This window comes from Gopherus flavomarginatus, chromosome 5 (assembly GCF_025201925.1).
Source record: "Gopherus flavomarginatus isolate rGopFla2 chromosome 5, rGopFla2.mat.asm, whole genome shotgun sequence".
Lineage (NCBI taxonomy): Eukaryota > Metazoa > Chordata > Testudines > Testudinidae > Gopherus > Gopherus flavomarginatus.
In genome coordinates, this window is record NC_066621.1 from 90,694,862 (window position 1) to 90,713,180 (window position 18,319).

General features: G+C 44.2%; 1 protein-coding gene across 13 annotated transcripts in view; it reads left to right on the forward strand.

Annotated features, from left to right (window-relative positions):
• Positions 1–18,319, forward strand: part of RAD51B (RAD51 paralog B) — a 680,879-nt gene that overhangs the window by 576,709 nt on the left and 85,851 nt on the right. The window contains exons 11-12 of one of the 13 annotated variants that reach the window (XM_050953544.1): positions 2,122–2,171; positions 2,283–2,417. The exons of 11 other annotated variants lie outside the window; for them this stretch is intronic. In XM_050953544.1, the coding sequence (XP_050809501.1) occupies positions 2,122–2,171; positions 2,283–2,318 (86 nt within the window). In that variant the 3' untranslated portion in view covers positions 2,319–2,417. Of the gene's footprint in view, positions 1–2,121; positions 2,172–2,282; positions 2,418–18,319 lie in introns of those variants that run through there. One more of the 13 variants, XM_050953543.1, reaches the window with a different exon arrangement.

Consider the following 18,319-nt stretch of genomic DNA (forward strand, 5'->3'; position numbering starts at 1 on the left):
TAAATTATGGTGGAAGCCAGTACAGGGATAGGATGGAGGCAAGCTAAAGTGCTGAACTGGCCTTGGGACTGGATTTGGGTCCACCTGCTGTGCCTTCCCTCCACTGGGGGTTGATAAATATCCTCCTTCCCCCAGCCCCATTTTCCACCACAAAGAGCAGAGACAAGGGGACCCTTTCATCTTGGCACAACCCTCTGGTGATTAATGTGATGCAATGTTCCCATGTAGGCAGAGGTAGCAGTATGTCCGCCATGTAATTAGGAGCGAGATAATGAATGTTTTAGAGGCTATTCAAGCACTGCTGCCCGCTTCCCTGCAGAAGAGGCTCTTTCTCAGCAGTTAAGCCAAGTGGAAGGAGGGCCGGCAGAAATCTCATTGGCTCCCAGCTTAATTGTACTGGAAACTGGGGCCTCTCACAGCAGAAAAGAAGAGTAAGGGTTGGTAGGGGAGAGATGGGCAAGTGGGTCTCCTCTAACATTACAGGACCAAAGTTTTGTTGTTGTTTTTAATGTGTTTGACCTTGTGGCAGTAGAAGCTTTAAACATGCACATCTTGGCTTTGTATGTGCATGCCTTTTTTGTTTCAAATCATATGGGAAAGCCATCATTTAATAAGCATAAGACTCTGCCTTCTCAGTAACCCAGGGGCAAAGATGCTGCTGCTGCTGCTTCATGGCCTTTGAAATGTGGGAAACAAGCCAGAGACACAATAGGTTTATTCTTTATTGTGAGGCTTTACAGTTACAGCACCATTGTCTAGTTAATAGTTGCAAAAAGGACACTCCCCTTCTCCTGACCCCTATGCATACACAGGGAAAACAACCCATTGGTTCTAAACAGTGCTACCCAAACTTCCCCAGATTCATATGAGAATCACATGAGAAAGAAGCTGAAAGTTTGCCTGATCAGCTTGAAGCCAGGGAATCCATGCTTTTTATTAGAAATTAAGCTTACTCCCCATATGGTTTCCTAGATTATTTCTGATGTTTGCCAATGAAAAATTGTTTTAAACTTCATAACTGAACACACAGTAGGCTAAATTCAGCTAAATGCAGTCAGCTGTTAGCACGTGTAACTCCCAGAAGAACCAAATTCACCAGTGATATAAATGTGGTGTAAGTTGCATAGTGGGTGTAAATTAGTCAGAATACAGCTTTTAACTAGATGACAAAGTGAAGAAATTTGCAATGATTTGGTATTGTCGGTTTGCAAACTGAGTGCAACTTTCGCAGCAAGGGGCCAATGGAGGATCGGGTGTAAAATAAAGCAGCGCTCGCACATGTTCAGATTTATGCCTGATCCATCCCAACAATCCCTAGAGTAAAATTCACACTAGTATAAATAAGTACATTACCATTAGCTTCAGTGATAAAATTGATCCCCACAGAATACCAAAATGGAGTAAGTCAGACTTTATTTTGCACCCACACTGAATGCCAAATGGATGCAAGTTACATTACTACAGCACTGGCTCCCATTTTTAATCAACCCAAAATGTAACTGAAACCACCATTTACTGCTGGTTTTCACCCAGTTATCAGATAATGGAAGCTCCCGGTGTAATTTTCAGGCCTTTCTTGCATATATAGAGCCAAAGAAAGAGATGGAATTGGACGTCTAACATGCTGATGCAGTTATGACAAGATCAGATTTTTCCCCCACCAGAAATGTATATTCATCACCACATACCATGTGCAACTGGAGTTAGTGGCAGAGAAGGCAGTTCTACAAAACAATCAAAGCCACCATTCCATTGCTATCTCCCAGAAATCCCACAGAGCTATCCAATTATACACAGACACACATTAACTGATATTCTTGCACATGTTCTCACACACACACTCATTACACCTCATTTTGGTCATGCTGTACCAATGCACAAAATACCACTCACACATGCTCGCTGTGGCACTGCATTTCCTGGGTCTCTCGCATGTGCCCTTTATTTTTCTTCTTCTTCTCTCTCTCTCTAATGCCTGAGACCCGGACAGTAAAAGTTGAGGAGTGGATAGTGGAAATAAAGTCAAGATAGCCCTGTCCAAGCTGAGGGAAGCACAGAAAGTGAACAACATAAAGGAGAAACCAGAACCTCATTCCTAAAGCAGATTAAAATGTTTTCCAGAGTCTCCTCCTATTGGTGAAGCTGGCTGGCAGGAAGTGGTGCAACATGATGTAAGTGTTTCTTCCACTAACAGAAATACAGAACATCCTCCAGAGGGTGCAAAGTCACTGATGGCATTGACCATAGGTCTATAAACCATATTATCTCTAAATATCTCATAGGCAAACCTACTGATGAAAAAACATTTGGTGATCTAACTGATGACTTCAAGTTTCATTCCTGTGCCAGTGAGCAGAGTCTATCTGTGACTGGCACTAAAAGAAATATGCACAAGAACCCATGACTAATTTGGTGCATTGTAGAAGGATGCAATGTATCCCTACCCTTCAACTTACCTGATGATGAAAACAAACCTCACCAGATTCTTATTTGAAGAGCTACTTGTTCAGCATCTACCATGCATCATCTGGAGGATTTCCAAGTGAGTAAGGCATTTGTTTACCACAAAGTTCAACTGATGTGACGTCTCTCAGGGCAACCCATGAAGACACTGACACTTCTATAGTCACATGACATTAATGGCATTTGCAATTTAGTTGTGTCTGCAGGAACACAGATGTTCTTCCCCACTAGTCACCGGCTCCCCCCATACCCATGTTTATTGTTCAAAATGCTGAGTACAGTTGGTTACAGTCAGGAAATGAAAATATATTACCATAGAAACTGTTTTGCAGAAGCTGCCATGTGAATCTCAGACATCTCTGCAGCCTTCCATGTCCTGACAGGATGAGATACTAGGTGCAAACTCTGTGAGGGAGTTTGGGTGCAGGAGCTGGCTCTGGTCTGGGGCAGAGTGTTGAGCTGCAGGAGGGGGTACAGGGAACTGGCTCCAGCAGGGGGCTCAGGGCTGGGGCAGGTGGTTGGAGGGCAGGAGGGAATTCAGGGTGCAGGAGGGGTTATGGGGTGCTGGCTCCAAGAGGGGCTCAGGGTTGGGGCAAGGGGTTGGAGTGCGGGAGCGCTGCGGGCTCCCCCAGGCAGCACTGACCTGAGGTGGCTCCCAGTCGTTGGCGCAGTGGGGCTAAGGCAGATCCCCTGCCTTCCCCAGCCCCGTGCCACTCCCAGAAGTGGCTAGCATGTCCCTGTGACCCCAGAGGGGGCACGTGGCTCTGCGCGCTGCCCCTCCCGTCAGTCACCGCCCCTGCAGCTCCCATTGGTCCATTAGCCACAGTTCCCCATTCCCAGCCAATGGGAGCTGCGGGGGCAGTGCCTACAGGGAGGGGCAGCACACGGAGCCACGTGCCCTCCCCAGAGGCCACAGGGACATGCTGGCCACTTCCAGGAGCGGCGTGGGGCCAGGACAGGCAGGGTGCCGCCAGACTTTTAGCATCTGGAGATCGACTGTCAGAGGCTCCAGGATCGATCAGTCGATCATGATCTACTAGTTGTTGACTACTGCTCTAGATGAGCAACCTCCCAACACATGGGGGTCAGTTACAAGATAATGGCCTATTTCCAGGCTCCATCCCAAAGTTACACAGCAGTTTTGCCACGCTAAGAGCATATAGATCAAAGGGACACTAAACAGTTCAAAAGATCCTCTGGAAAGAGTGAGGGAATCATGAATTTGCTATTCCTGGGCATGGAACACAGACACTTACCCTGCAGGATGTCTGAAAGCAACTGGGGCCTTCCCCAACTTCCAGGGACCAGTAAACCTTAGGGAAAGCAGGCATGTGTAGAGACTGGTTATTATTTTAAGGTTTGTTTTCTCTAGGTTGGTTGAGTTATAAATAAACAAATCTTTGCTTTAAGAAGGCTGTCTGGTGACTGGACACCACTTGTCATAGCTCCTGGAAGGGAAAGGACTACAGGTACTGAACCTAGCTAGGACCTGCTGAGGTAATCACAGCTAGCTGCCGGAGACTGCAGCCAAAACCTGGTGTAAAAGTGAGAGAATCACATAATTGCATCCCAAGAGAGGAAATAGTTTAAGGCCTGAGACCTCAGAGAAGGTGCTTTCAAATAGACCTGGAGGGGTCAGAGGTTCAGTAAGCCCAGTAACTGACACACAGATCCACTGTTCCCTAATCGCATACATTTCCTTTCCTAAGTTTCATCCCTTACCTGAAGATATACCCCTTGTGCATTTATTTTGCTAATGAGATGCCAGCACTCTTGGGATATCAGCTTGTTGGAATTACCAGGGCATATTGAAAAAGAACAGCAAAAAGCATGTTCTTTGTTATTGCAGTATAATGCCTGGCCCAGTGATACTTCCAGAAGGCGAGAGAGAGCGAGCAGAGCATAACGTGTCCCCAACCTGTCCAGAGGGACATAACAGAAGACGTTTCATTTTATTTGTTTATACAGTGACTCAGTCTGTAGTAACTGGGTTAAAGTCCACTTAGAAATAAAGAGAACAAAAGACCCCCTGTTAGTACTGGACATTTTCCTCTTAAGATATCACAGAAAGGATTTAAGAAAAAAAGAAAGAAAAGAAAAACTCCAGCAGGATACAGGAAGCCACAGGCTTATAGGAATCTAGCAGTGCTTTGGAAAGGAAAACACAGCTTCAGACTTTCATCTGCAGATTTTTTTCTTCATTTTTCCTTAGCTTCTCTATAGTCCATTGCAGCTGAAAGCATTATCAAGGCCAGATCTCCAAAGACTACAGGGCTCTCATACAGAGGGCAAGCACGTGGGTGGGGGCAAATCCCTGGATCCAGTGTTCCCCAGACAGAGAGGAAATATGCGAGATTGTGCCAGTCTCTGGAGTTTAGCCTGCCAGGGGCTTCTGCAGAGAGAGAAATTGCACTGGTGTGGCTGTATCCCACAGCCACTTGATCCCATAGTTCCTTGCCAGATTCCTTGATCCTATAGAACCTGCTAGAGAGAATATATAGGGCATTGATTATTGTTGTTTATTTTGCACATCAAATCATCTCCTTTATCCAAGTATCCGAAAGCACTAGCTAAACATTAATTAAGTGGCAGTGCCCCCTGTGTGGTATCAAGAAGTGTCTGAAATGTTTGCAGTGAAAGTATTTGAACTGGGAGGGAGCATGGGGCTGCATTTTATTACAAATGCAAACACTGTCTGCTTTAAGAAGGCTGTCTGGTGACTGGACACCACTTGTCATAGCTCCTGGAAGGGAAAGGACTACAGGTACTGAACCTAGCTAGGACCTGCTGACGTAATCACAGCTAGCTGCCGGAGACTGCAGCCAAGACCTGGTGTAAAAGTGAGAGAATCAGAGGGATGCAAGTATGTGAATCATGCCAACTCAACCTTTTTTCCTTCTTTGACAGGGTAACTGGCCTAGTGGATTCAGGGAAGCTATAAACATGATTTACACTGACTTTAGTACACTTTTGCCTTTTATCAGTAAACTAAAATTTCATGAATTTTTTCTTCAGATTTTTTTGCATGGAAATTGAGTCATTTTCAAGTGAAGGTGACTAGGCAGGAAAAGCATGCCAAAATGAAGTTCTGAATATAAAAATAACCATTTCACTGAATTTTGCAAAAACACAAAATTGAAGGAGTTAGCAGGTGCCTCAGATGAAATGATGGCAAATTTCATGACTAATTCGTCACTCTTTTCTACAGTTCTAGTTAGTAGTATTATCCCCATTTTAGATCAGAGTAAACAGAGGTAATAAGCTATTAGCTGACTTACCTAAGGCTACACAGCAAGTCTGTTGCTCAGTTGTTTGGTCAGAAGACTGTAAAAAATATTTCCCGTTAATTTATAGAAGTTTGAGACTTTTTTGTGTTCAAAATAACTCCTGAACAGCTTTCTTCACACTCTGATGACTTTGTCATGCTGCCTTCATTGAGGACCCATAACATTGTTCAATCTTTTACACTGACAAAAAACAACCATTCTTAAAAAATCAGATCTGGGGGACTAGATGGTTTAAGGAATTGGTAATGAGATACAGAATCATTCCCCTCTAGTTTACTGATTCAAATCTAACTAAAGTCACTGGTAACTAACAGCAATTAATATTGAAGACTGGTTTGTATTTTATGTGAAATGAGTTGCTGACCTGGGTCCAGTTTCTAATGGACAATTGCTCCAGTCAGTAAAATCAACATAGTTGTCACTGACTTTGATACGTAGAAAATACTGGAACAAATTATTGAACAATCAGTTTTTAAGCACTTAGAGGATAATAGGGTTATAAGTAATAGCCAACATGGATTTCTCAAGAACAAATCATGCCAACTCAACCTTTTTTCTTTCTTTGACAGGGTAACTGGCCTAGTGGATTAAGGGAATCTATAAACATGATTTACATTGATTTTAGTACACTTTTGCCACAGTCCCACATGACATTCTCATGACCAAACTAGGGAAAAGTGATCTATATTAAATTACTACAAAGTGAGTAGGCAACTGCTTGTAAAACCTACTCAGAGTAGCTATCAATGGTTTTATGTCAAACTGGTATGACATATCTAGTGGGGTCCCACAGGGGTTTATTCTGGGTCTGGTAGTTTTCAATGTTTTCATTGAATAATAGAGTGGAGAATATGCTCATAAAATTTGCAGATGACCTCAATTTGGAAGTGACTGCAAGGACTTTGGAGGGCAGGATTAGAATTCAAAATGACCTTGACAAATTTTAGAATTGGTCTGAAATCACAAGATTTCAATAAGAAAAGTACAAAGTACTACATTTAGAAAGGAAAAGTCAGAGGCACAACTACAAAAGGGGATAACTGGGTAGGCAGTAGTGCTGCTGAAAAGTATCTGGGGGTTATAGTGGATCACAAATTGAATATGAATCAACAATGTGATGCAGCTGGAAAAAAGGATAACATAATTCTTCAGGGTATTAATAGGAATGTCATATGTAAGACACAAGAGGTAATGGGCAGGTTGAGCTGGGATATTGTGCCCAATGTAGGGTGCCACACTTCAAGGAATAGGTGTGCATAGACTTGGAAGAGTCCAGAGGAAAGCAACAAAAATGATAAAAGGTTTAGAAACCCTGACTGATGATAAAAGGTTAAGAAAGGCTCATTTAGTCTTGAGGGAAGAAGATGAGGGGAGACCTGATAAGTATTCAATATATTAAGGGCTGTTATAAAGAGGACAGTAATCAATTGTTTTCCATGTCTGCTGAAGGTAGAACAAGAAGAAATGGGCTTAATCTGCAGCAAGGGAGATTTAGATTAGATATTAGAGAAAACTTTCTAGCTATAAGTTAAGTTCTGGAATAGGTTAGCAAAGGAGATTATGGAAATCGCTGTCATTGGATGTTTTAAAGAACATGTCAGAAAAACGCCTGTTAGAGATTGTCTAGGTATACTTGGTCCTGCCTCAGCATGGGGGTCTGAACTTGATGACCTCTCAAGGTTCATTCCAGCCCTACATTTCTCTGATTCTACAATTGTCTTTTTTATTGGCATTTCCAGGAAAAAGTCCTAGGACTAAAATCCCTACTCTTCTGTGGCCTCATATGAGGCGTTGTCTATACTGGGAGAAATCATGATGTTAGAAAATGTATTAACTAAGAGTGTGTCTATGCTGCAGCTGCCTGTCAGCCTGGGTAAATAGACTTGCGGTAGCAGAGCACATGCTAGCATGCTGAAAATAGCTGTGTGGACATTGTGACACTGATGGAGGCTTATGCTAGGCACCCAAGTTCATCCCAGAAAAGTTCTCCCAAAATTTCCTACCCTATTGCAGTGCAAATAACCATGGGATATGCTCCCAAATTCTCTGTGCCATAAACAGATGAATGCAGCTCAAGTGAATTCACAGCAGTTCTAGTGTTATTTTGCAGTGTGGCCTCTTGCACTCAAGCTAGGCTAACTTTGAGAGAAGTAACGTGAGTGTAGATATCTTGCATGAGCTTTGCGGTGAAGACATATGCAACACCAATGAACTAACACAGTGATAAATATTACTTTGTCTTTACTGTGGCCAGTGATAATTGTGTTTAAAAACATACTAGCTTGGTCGTGGGTATCTCTGGAGAGGATAGAGTTAACCAGTCAGCACGTGCTTAAACTTGTCTGGAGTTATCCACCCTGACATACTACATTATGTTAGAACGTGTTAACTAGCAGTATGCTAAGCACTCAGTGTAGAGAAGTTTAGTTTCACTTAAAATTGTGTCAGCTAGTCTCCTTCACATTTGGGATAACCACAGCCATCTGACATGGTTTTAAACATGGCAGACCCTGTAGTTAACCATGACCAGGTGCTGTGATTTTAAACACAGTAGTCCCTGTCTATACTGTGTGCTGAGCTATATTTAAGATCACTGTGAAGGAAGGAGTAAGGGATAACATTCCTCAGCAGTCAAAGACCTGGAGCTGGCCTGGCTGCCTGATTAGCCCACCACCCCCTGCACCTGAGGAGAGAGGTGGACCTTAATTAGCTGACCCTTAGAAAAGAGGGCAGCAGGAATGAGGTGGAGGGGACTTCTAGAAGTGCAAGTGCTTGGGCAGTGCGTCAAATGGATTGCCATGGGAGTTACAGCTGAGAAGAACTACTCCAGAAAACCAAATGGACAAGAGGGAAATTGTTTGGGAGAGCCATGAGGCTGTGAGGTAAGGGCTAGAAAATCTTGCTATGGGAATGACTGGTGCAAAAGACTGATTTGGGGAAGGGACTGTTATGCTTGCATAGACTTTGAAGTAAGAATCTGTAAAAGGTGGGTTTATGTTTACGAAGGCTCAGTTATAGAAACTACTCAGCTGATAATTGCTTCTTAAGGAATTGAAGGGAGTGAGCAGCAGAATAAAGCTTGGTCTGACAAGAGGAGGGTGCTCTAAATTAGTCCCAGGCTATTAGTCACATTAGTAAATGTGTATTCTAACATCATAAAATCTTCTAGCTCAGACAAGTCCACTGAGGGCAAAATCGTGTTTAACACCATGTTAATTACTGTATGTTGGAGGAGAATGTTCCCTGAACTTTGCTTCAGACTCCACCTTTCTAGGCCTCGAGAGATGCATTCTCCTCTAACCCATCTGGTAAGGCACTCTGGAAAACCTCAGCTTGGCCCACACCCACCTCAGACCCTGAACTGTGTAGTTCATACGTTGCCAGAATCACTAACTGCCCAGTTTCACATAGCTCCATATATCTGCAGTGGAACTACAGAGCATATATATGGAGGACATTTTGTGGCTTTTAATTGTACCCAGAAATTTGCCTTTTACTCTTCCCTTCCCCCTCCCACTTCTGGCAGTACTGTGTGAGGCGGGAGAAAGGGATGAAGAGGAGACAGAGAATTTGGGGGGATGCATGAGACTTCTCAAAAAGGGCCGGAAATTCTGTCTGCCGTGAGGGTAGGGTTGAGTTTGTTTTTGAAATCCCCTTCTTTTTGGAAGGGATCCTACACAAATTTCTGGTTTTAGGATGTGATATTTGATAAGTGCAAATGCACCAAAAATATTTTGAGTTTTTTCAATTCTGCACGTCTGCTGCCTGCTCTAGGGGGCCGAGCCTGACTTGTAACAGCAATTGCCAATGTCTGTACAGCCAAATGGGGCCAGCAGTTTTCCCTGACCCCAGCTTACAGCTTCCCAAATGTACATGCTGTGCCTGAGCTTCTGCTGCCAAGGAAAGCAAATGGACAGGCAGCTTCTGCAGCACTTCGGCAATGGGAATGGAGAATGGAGTCTGCAAATGGTGAACATGTAAAAAGAGTTCAAGGGCAGGAGGGCTGGTGTTTCTAAAACCCACTCATGCCAAGCTGTTGTATCTGTTTCCAAAGTCCAAGTAATTCTTTGTATTTGCAAATGCAATGGCCTTGGGAGGGAATCAGGATCAGCACTATAATAAATTAGGATGTGCAGCCCATCTAGTCAGGGACAAATCTACAATAAAATAGTGGCCACAGACCTGCCAATGAGACATACACAAATGCAGGGAGGGAGAGAGCGGCAGAAGGGGAAAGAGATGCCCATTAACAGAGCAGAAGTGAGGGACTATAGAAGGAAACCTATGAAAACAAAATAAACCAGGAGTAGCAGACTGTTGTGCACCCAGGTGGTCCAAAGCAAACCTTTCCTTGTACTTCTCATGACACCCAGAATTACATGCCCAAGAAATTAATTAAAAAAACTGGTTCCAGGCCATTCATCTGCTAACTGTTGAGGCAGGAGTAGAAGCTAGTGTCAGCTTTAAACAAGGCTAACACTGCAGGAATGCAAAGAGACTACTTCATACAGGCTCTGGCTACATGAAATTTTTTTCTGAAAAACAGGTCTTTGATACTAATGCAGTTGCAATGCCACTGGTGACACAAATGGTGGCAGCTCTAATGCAGGCAAGGCTCTAGGCAGCTGTTGGTTTTAGCTGCTGTGTTATCTAGACCTGTGCAAAGCAAGTCTGAATTGCATGGTGGTAAAAACTAGTGGCTGCTAGCACTTGGTGTACGGTAGCACTTCCACTACCAGCAGTGGAGTTGCTCCAGTGCCAGCAACAATAAGGTCTTTCTGCCACCTCTGCAGGACCCTGCAGTGCACAGTTTGACCCCTGTAGGATGAACTTGCTCTGAGTGCATTTAGTATTTAAAGCCATTTCTAATTAGCGCAGTGGTTTGAGCATTGGCTGGTTAAACCCAGGATTGTGAGTTCAATCCTTGAGGGGGCCATTTAGGGATGTGGAGTGAAAATCTGGCTGGGGATTAGTTCTGCTTTGAGCAGGGAGTTGGACTAGATGACCACCTGAGGTCCCTCCAAACCTGATATTCTATGATTTCTAATTTAGGATGACCTGCAGCAACTTCATTCAGTGGGGCTGGAACTGCTGACCCCTCTGCATTATATAATCCTAAGAAGGAGGGGTTAGGGGACTGTACACAGAACACCCGGGACTGTGGAATTCTCTGTATTTCAACAAGCAGATAGTATAGCCTTGTGAATAGGACACTGGACAGGGCCCCAGGAGATTTGGGTTCTGTTCCCAGGTCTGTAGTTACCCAATGTCACCCAGAAAGGCAAGTCACTTTGTCCTGTTGTGCCTCAGTTTCCACATCTGTAAAACAGGGATGATGATACAGCCCTCCTTTGTAAAGCACTTATATCTAAAGATGAAGAGCTGGGTGTTAGTGTTATTAATATACACCAATGTACTTCCATGGCTCATTATCGGTTGCGGGGAGGTTTGGAAGGAGTTATTTTTATCCTGGTTCTTAAATCCTGTTTTGTTATCAGGCTGTATTCTCATATAGACATTTCTGGAGCCATAAGGTATTTGGGTTTGAACAAATTAAATGTGGTGGTCTTGAAATAAAATGTGATGGCAGTCCTAGCTGGCCTCTATCTCTTCCCCTGGACTGTGAAGAGCTTTGATCAGCTGTTGGGTTTCCAGTTGTAACCTGAGCCCTTCACTCAGTTCTGTTAGGAGCATATTGTAACCAGTCCAAGGGTAAGAGAGCAGGAGTCCAGACACAGAATGTTCTAAGGGGGGTGGCCAGACTGGAGTTTATACCCAAGGTCAGGGACAAGAGAGCAGCCCCTCTTCAGCTCAGACAATTAAATGGCCGATGAGTTCAAACTCAGTAGAAAGGGACAGCATAGTGGAAATGGAAATTACTCCTTTTGTTTTTCTTTTTTCTTTCAGCGTTGGTTTAAGAGGCTGAGTAACTTCAATCTAAGTGCACACTGAACCATGTCCAGTCAGGGTAATAAATAGGGGCTGGACAGAGAGGCTGCTCATATAGAAATGGGTGGGGACCTTGTATTGACATGTTAAAAATCTTTTCTCTGAGATCAGAGTCAGGCTGTGTACCAGAACAGAACTACTCCTCAGGAATCCTGAGGGGCTGAGGACTCCAGAGCTTAGCAAATTCTTTATGGCCTTCCTGTGTGTCAGTATCTTTCTCTTTGTCTTGCTAAATTCTTCCTTTTTTAGTTATATCAAAAGAGCAGATGTATTTGTGAGGGAGCTGGTGGGAAGAAGTGAAGGGGAGGGGAAGCCATTACATTTGCTGTTGCGAATCCAGAACTATTCCAAAGGCAGGAAAGCTGTAAGAATTCTGTGCTGGCAGCTTAGCATCTCCACAGTAGCATGGAACAGGGCAGATTTGCGTCCCTGTGGCTGCTCAAGAGAGAGGAGCCCATGTCCTTTCTGTGTCATAGAATGGGGCAGCTCTGAAGTCTGAAAGGGATGTCCCTGTAGTGGTGAAGGACCAAATAGCTCTGTTATCCAGTCAGTTGTGAGGACTGGAGCAGCTCTGTGTCCCTTTGTGGCAGCTCAGCATCCCTACCACCACACAAAATGCTTCAGCTCTTCAAGTGAAAAAACTGCCAAAAGAGATTGAGCCAAAGCCAGTAACAGTTTACAACTCTAGTCCCTGGCTCAAAGGATGTGTGTGTAAGCAGTACAAACTGACACAGCAAATAATCCCAGCAAGGAGGAAAAGGTAATGTTGTGACCCAGTTTCATCAAAAAGCTCATGAATTATGCAGAGAAGTAATTAAAAAAAAAACACACTGGCTTCAAATCCAAGCCATTCATGCATGAAAATGGAGCTGTGCTGTGCAGTAGAATTTAGCACCAGGTGTTTTCCTCTTCTAACCTGTGCAACCTTTTGGTCCAGAGATGACAATCAGCTCTCTTCCCTTTCAAAAGGGTTAGTCTCAGGTCTGATGATTTGTATGGAGGAGGAAGAGGAAAGTCTCTGTTCAGAAGCCAAATATGATAAGGAGAGAGACTAAGTACATGATCTGTAACAGGAATAAAATCTTTCTTTCTCTCTCTCTCCATCCCCTTGCCTTTCATACGTGGGATTAGCGCCTTCATAACCAGAATATATGTAGTCACAAGCAGGGGAAGTATTTTGAAACTGGAGATGGCACCTTCTCCTGGGAGTTAGAGCTTTGTTGCAGGGTGTCCTTTTCTTTTTCTTCCCTGTTTTGTGTGTGTCTGTGTGTGTGTGTGTGTGTGTGTGTGTGTGTTTGGTTCAGGTTCATCTTGGGGGGAGGGGGGAACCAAACACCCCCCCCCCAAGATCTAAACCTTTGAATTCTGGGAAGTGTAGATCTGGATCCAGACTTTGCATCTGACTACTTATCTCACTAATGGGTTAAACCAAAACCCCTGATTCAAACAATCCTAAACTTTTCAAGAGAGTTCGGTTTCAGAGCCAAACATCAGTTTTTGCCAATTGCTAGATTCAACTTTGTTTCCCAGTTACTGGCCAGAAACCATGGCAAAATAAGTGAGATCAGATGGGAGAAAAGGAGGCCTACGTTTGTGGGAGAAAGGTTCTGAGGAGAAGAGTTGGCTGTGTTGGTGTCAAAGGCGGAAGGAAGGAAGGAATCTCTCCTTCTATCCCCATTGTGCTGCTTTTTAAAAAAAAACTTTCTAAACTGCTAGAGACAGAATATTAGACTGGATAGACCTGATCTGGTATGGCAAATCTTCTGTTCCTTTCTATCTGTTCTCTCCTCTGGCAGGCTCAGAAGTCTGTCTTAAGATAAGACACCGGGAGTTTTCTCTGGCTTTTTGTGTGGGTGTGCACCTCTTAATTATTTTGTTTTGTGGGAATGTAGGTGTAGAAGGACTGAAGCCCTATAATGGGTTGAGCAAGCTCACTTTGCTTAATTTCAAGCCAGTTAAATGTTGTAACCTTGAAAATTCAACTCATCTGATATTTGGATTCAGGTGAAGGGCAGGGGAGACAAGTGTAATGTCTTTCATGGTGGAGAAGAAACAGGACTGTTGTAAAGATTTAAAGGGGATTCTTATTCTTTTTTGAAGTTTCTAGATGCAGGCAGGACTCTAGTTCTTTCTGGCCCTCTTGTTCCCAGACTATCTAAACCAAACTTCTCTCCACACAGGTTCACCGTAACTCCTGTCTTGACTCAGCAGTCATGGGGAGGCATTTTCAACTCTATTACTGGAAGTATTCTCTCCATTTTACAGATGAGGAAATTGGGCCTAATTCTCCTCTTTTTGTGGCAGTTTTACAGTGGTGTAACTCAGTGGACTTCAGTAGAGTTAATCCTGAATGACATTTGTGTAAGTGCAAAGAATCAAGCTGAATAAATTTATGGCAGAGCTGGGAATAGAACTGAAGAGGCCTGATTGGCTGCCAGTCCCTTTCTCTAATTGCTGTGTATTGTTCTTTCTCCTGGATTGGGGAAAAACATGTTTGTGGGTTAAATTCTAGAAATGAGATTTCCCTTTAGTTTGCCCATTTTCCCTTCATTGTGTCATTCATCCAGGGTCTCCCCTCTGCTTATCTAAACACAATTCTTACATACACAGCCCTCGCTACAGAAGAAGCCAGCACATTTCCTTTTCTTCCCAATGCATTTGGACTTGTCCATCACACACAGAGCAAAACACAAGCAAACCAGTTAACATAATGCATTTTGTCCTCCTATTTCCCCCCCCCCCCTTAGGAACCATGGGACAGAAGCATCTCCTGTCTGCTACTCCAGTTTACTGTGATCCAACTTGCTCCCAAAGTGCATCTTAAGTTTCTAAGGGGGGTTTGTGGGAGACTGAAACAGACCTTTCAACCGTGCCCACTAGCTCAGAGCACCTAGTGTTGGCCTGTCCTGCCTGCTGACCCCTGACCCTTCCTCTGACCTTGCTGGATTGTTCCTGCTATGCTTTCTACAAGAGAAGGCCATCAGCTCTGCAGGCAAAAGAAAAAAAATACCCTCCTCCCCCCCAATAATGACTTGCTATTGTTGAAGAGAGTAATCTATACTCTGGGCACCAAGCTGAAGTAGCAGAGGGAAGGCTCTTTAACCCTCTCTGTGCTGAACTCTCCCTGGGCTCTTTGCCCTCCTCACAGCCAAACTCAGTTGCTGCACAATGCTGATTAAGAAAACTGTATCTGTCATAGCTGTAGTCTGCGCTGGGGGCGGGGGGAGGGAGGCGGGACTGGACAGAGCAGGAACTTATCTTAGACACTTGTCTCATCTCATTACTCCCCATAGGGGGCTCTCTCAATCCTTGGGGGTATCCCCTTATCTCTTCCCTAATGTTTAATAACCTCTAATCTGTCACATTTACTGTTCTTCCCAAAAGAGGACTGGAAGCAGGATTCCCATTAGCGTTTAGTATCGGGGTAGCCGTTTTAGTCTGTATCCACAGAAACAAGGAGTCCGGTGGCACCTTAAAGACTAGCATATTTATTTGGGCATAAGCTTTCATGGGTAAAAAACCTCACTTCTTCAGATGCATGCATGTATTCCATGCATCTGAAGAAGTGAGGTTTTTTACCCACAAAAGCTTATGCCCAAATAAATATTCTAGTCTTTAAGGTGCCACCGGACTCCTTGTTTCCATTAGAGTTTGTCACCGCCTCTTCCTCATCAGCCAGAAGAGTTTGCTGTAAATAACATAAGGTGTTGCTTGCTTGGTTACTGCACAGTAAGCTGGGAGCATTATGGTGGGGCTTCTGGTTTTTTGTTTTGTTTGCCTTCCTCTAAAGCACAAAGCATTGGCTTCTGCTTAAGACAGACTTGACAGGCCTGTTTTTTGGTTTTGTAAATTCTTTTTCCCTGAGCATGTGACCCCTGTAGCACTCAGACCCTGCCATCTGGGGAGTGAGAAACTGGGCCTAGGAATTGTGCTCTGAACTTCCAGATTCTCAGCACTGGCCAGCTCTATTTCAGCCAGGTATAGTTAACATACTCTAACTTGAGAAACTCTTCCCCCTGTCATTTCTGCTGGGCCAGACCAGCTAAGCTAGCATTTAGATATTGAGCAAGAATCTGCTAGGATTCTCCAAGAATCCCTAGTCCTGCTTTCACTACTACCTTTGACATTTGGTGGGAGCTTCGCCAATTTAACTTACTGTCTCTCACCAGGTGTAAAATGAGGACTGCTTTATACTTTGAAGTGGTGTGAGCTCACTTAATTAATGGAAGTAAAGAGATCCTCTGAGGAGAAACACTACAGATGTGCAAAACTGCAGGATTCTCTCACTGGGCTCCACATCACATCAGAGTGGAATCTGTTACATCAAACGCTTGCTTGCTCTGTTGAATTTCTGTTCTTCATCCTTTGCAACAGGATCAGGGTATGGCATGTGTTCTGTACAGTAGGTTGGACACAGACCTGAGCAGGGTTTCAGACCCAAGGCGTGCCTTGTTTCATCAGAGGGATTAGTAGCAAGGTGTGACTGGAGATAGCAGCCAACCACGCAAGTCTCACCTCTTTATCATCACACTTTGGAGCGAGGATAAAGAGTCTTAGATCACTTGTTCGCAGGCCTGGCATTTCTTAGATGTCTGAAAAGCAATGTCAAGCTCTGCTTTATGTGAAAGTGGAAGGAGTCTTTGCTGGAGGGACTGTCGCTCTTTGGCAGGCTTAAAACAAGAGTATACAGCTGCACAACTGGCAAATCTTTAATCGTGTTCAGACTGCTGCACTGTATTAAAATTTTGCAAACTTCTTGCAGCCAGGTTCCTGTATAAAGGATCCTGAGCAAAGCTCCAGTCACAGGAGCAGAACACCTATCTCAGGAGCTTTTTCTGCTTTGTCTGTTTGATCACAGGAAAATTAGCCCAAAACAAGAAAAAAGAGATTTGTCCTTCTTCCCATCTACGAAAACAAAGGGGTGTGGTTCCCCCTAGCCCTTCATTCTCCCATGCAGAAAGACACTTAACAGGAGGAATCACTTCCCCTCCCAGCAGCCAGAAGGGAAGGGGCAACACCAACTCCCACACATGTTTTTGTAAGACCATAAAAGTATCTTGGGAATTGAGAGAAGCATTTTTGACCGGTTTAACCATAAGACTGAAAGTCAGGATGCCTGGGTTCTGTTCTAGGCCTGTCGTTGACTCATTTCCTGACCCTGGGCAAATCACTTTGTTCATTAATGTTTGTAAAGCACTTCAAGATCCTTAGATAGAAGGACAACATATCATTATTATACTAGTGGGTGATGGGTAATAGTAATAATGTGCCTCTAATGTACGATGTACCCAAAATCTGTGGCAAAGTAAGTAGCATCGTCTGTTGCCTATGTTGTGTTGAAGATAAGTAAGAATAAGTTAATTGCCCATCCTCTCCTCCCTCCTGGATGATCTTGCAGTCAGATGAAATTCTTCTGTGTTTGTGACCTGTAATATGTTGCCATGGAAGTCACAGTGTGGTTTAGAGATGCAGTATTCTAACTTCATAGTGAGATCAAGCAGAGGTAGGAAACTCTTTCTTTGAAAACAAGGAAAATGTCAAAAAATGCTTGATGGGTGTGGATTTTTTTTTCTTTTAATTTTTAAACTTGTTTTTAGGTCAGAAACCTGGGTCTTTTACTTCAATGGTTCTCAACCAGGGGTCCAGGGTCCCCTGGGGGGCTGTGAGCAAGTTTCAGGGGGTCCACCAAGCATGGCTGGTGTTAGACTCGTTGGGGCCCAGGGCAAAAAGCCAAAGGCCCACCATGCGGGACTGCAGCCTGGGGCCTGAGCAGAAGCCTGAGGAACTTAGCTTCACAGGGCCCCCTGTGGTGGAGAGCCCCAGGCAATTTCCCTATTGCTACCACTTAACCGGCTCTTGCTTTTACATGTAGAAAAACAGTTGTGGTGCAGGTGGGCCATAGAGGTTTTTATAGCATGTCAAGGGGGCCCCAGAAAGAAAAAGGTTGAGAACCCCTGCTTTACTTCATGTAAAGGAGCATCAACTGCATTCTGTTTTGTGGCCCTGAGCAAATCAGTAAGTCCTCTGAGCTTTGGTTTCTCTAGCTGCAAAATGAGAATATCCTACAGCGGGTGTGTGAAGTTTAGTTAATCAATGTCTATAAAACATGTTAAGAGTCTCATCTAAAAAGTGTAACATACATTCTGTGACAGACCCAGGCCAGTGGGGTACAGGAGTCTGGTAGAAGGCAAATATACAGGTCACTGGATGAGTAGTTTTCTGTTTCTTGAGTGACCAGAGAAGGGGCTGCACTAGAGTAATCAGGAACCTGCTAGAACCAATTAAGGCAGACAGGCTGATTAGAACACCTGCAGCCAATCAAGGCAGGCTAATCAGGGCACCTGGGTTTAAAAAGGAGCTCACTTCAGTTTGTGGTGGGCGTGTGAGGAGCTGGGAGCAAGAGGCACAAGGAGCTGAGAGTGCGAGGGTGTTCTGCTGGAGGACTAAGGAGTACAAGCGTTATCAGACACAGGAAGAAGGTCCTGTGGTGAGGATAAAGAAGGTGTTTGGAGAAGGCCATGGGGAAGTAGCCCAGGGAGTTGTAGCTGTCATGCAGCTGTTACAGGAGGCACTATAGACAGCTGCAATCCACAGGGCCCTGGGCTGGAACCCGGATCAGA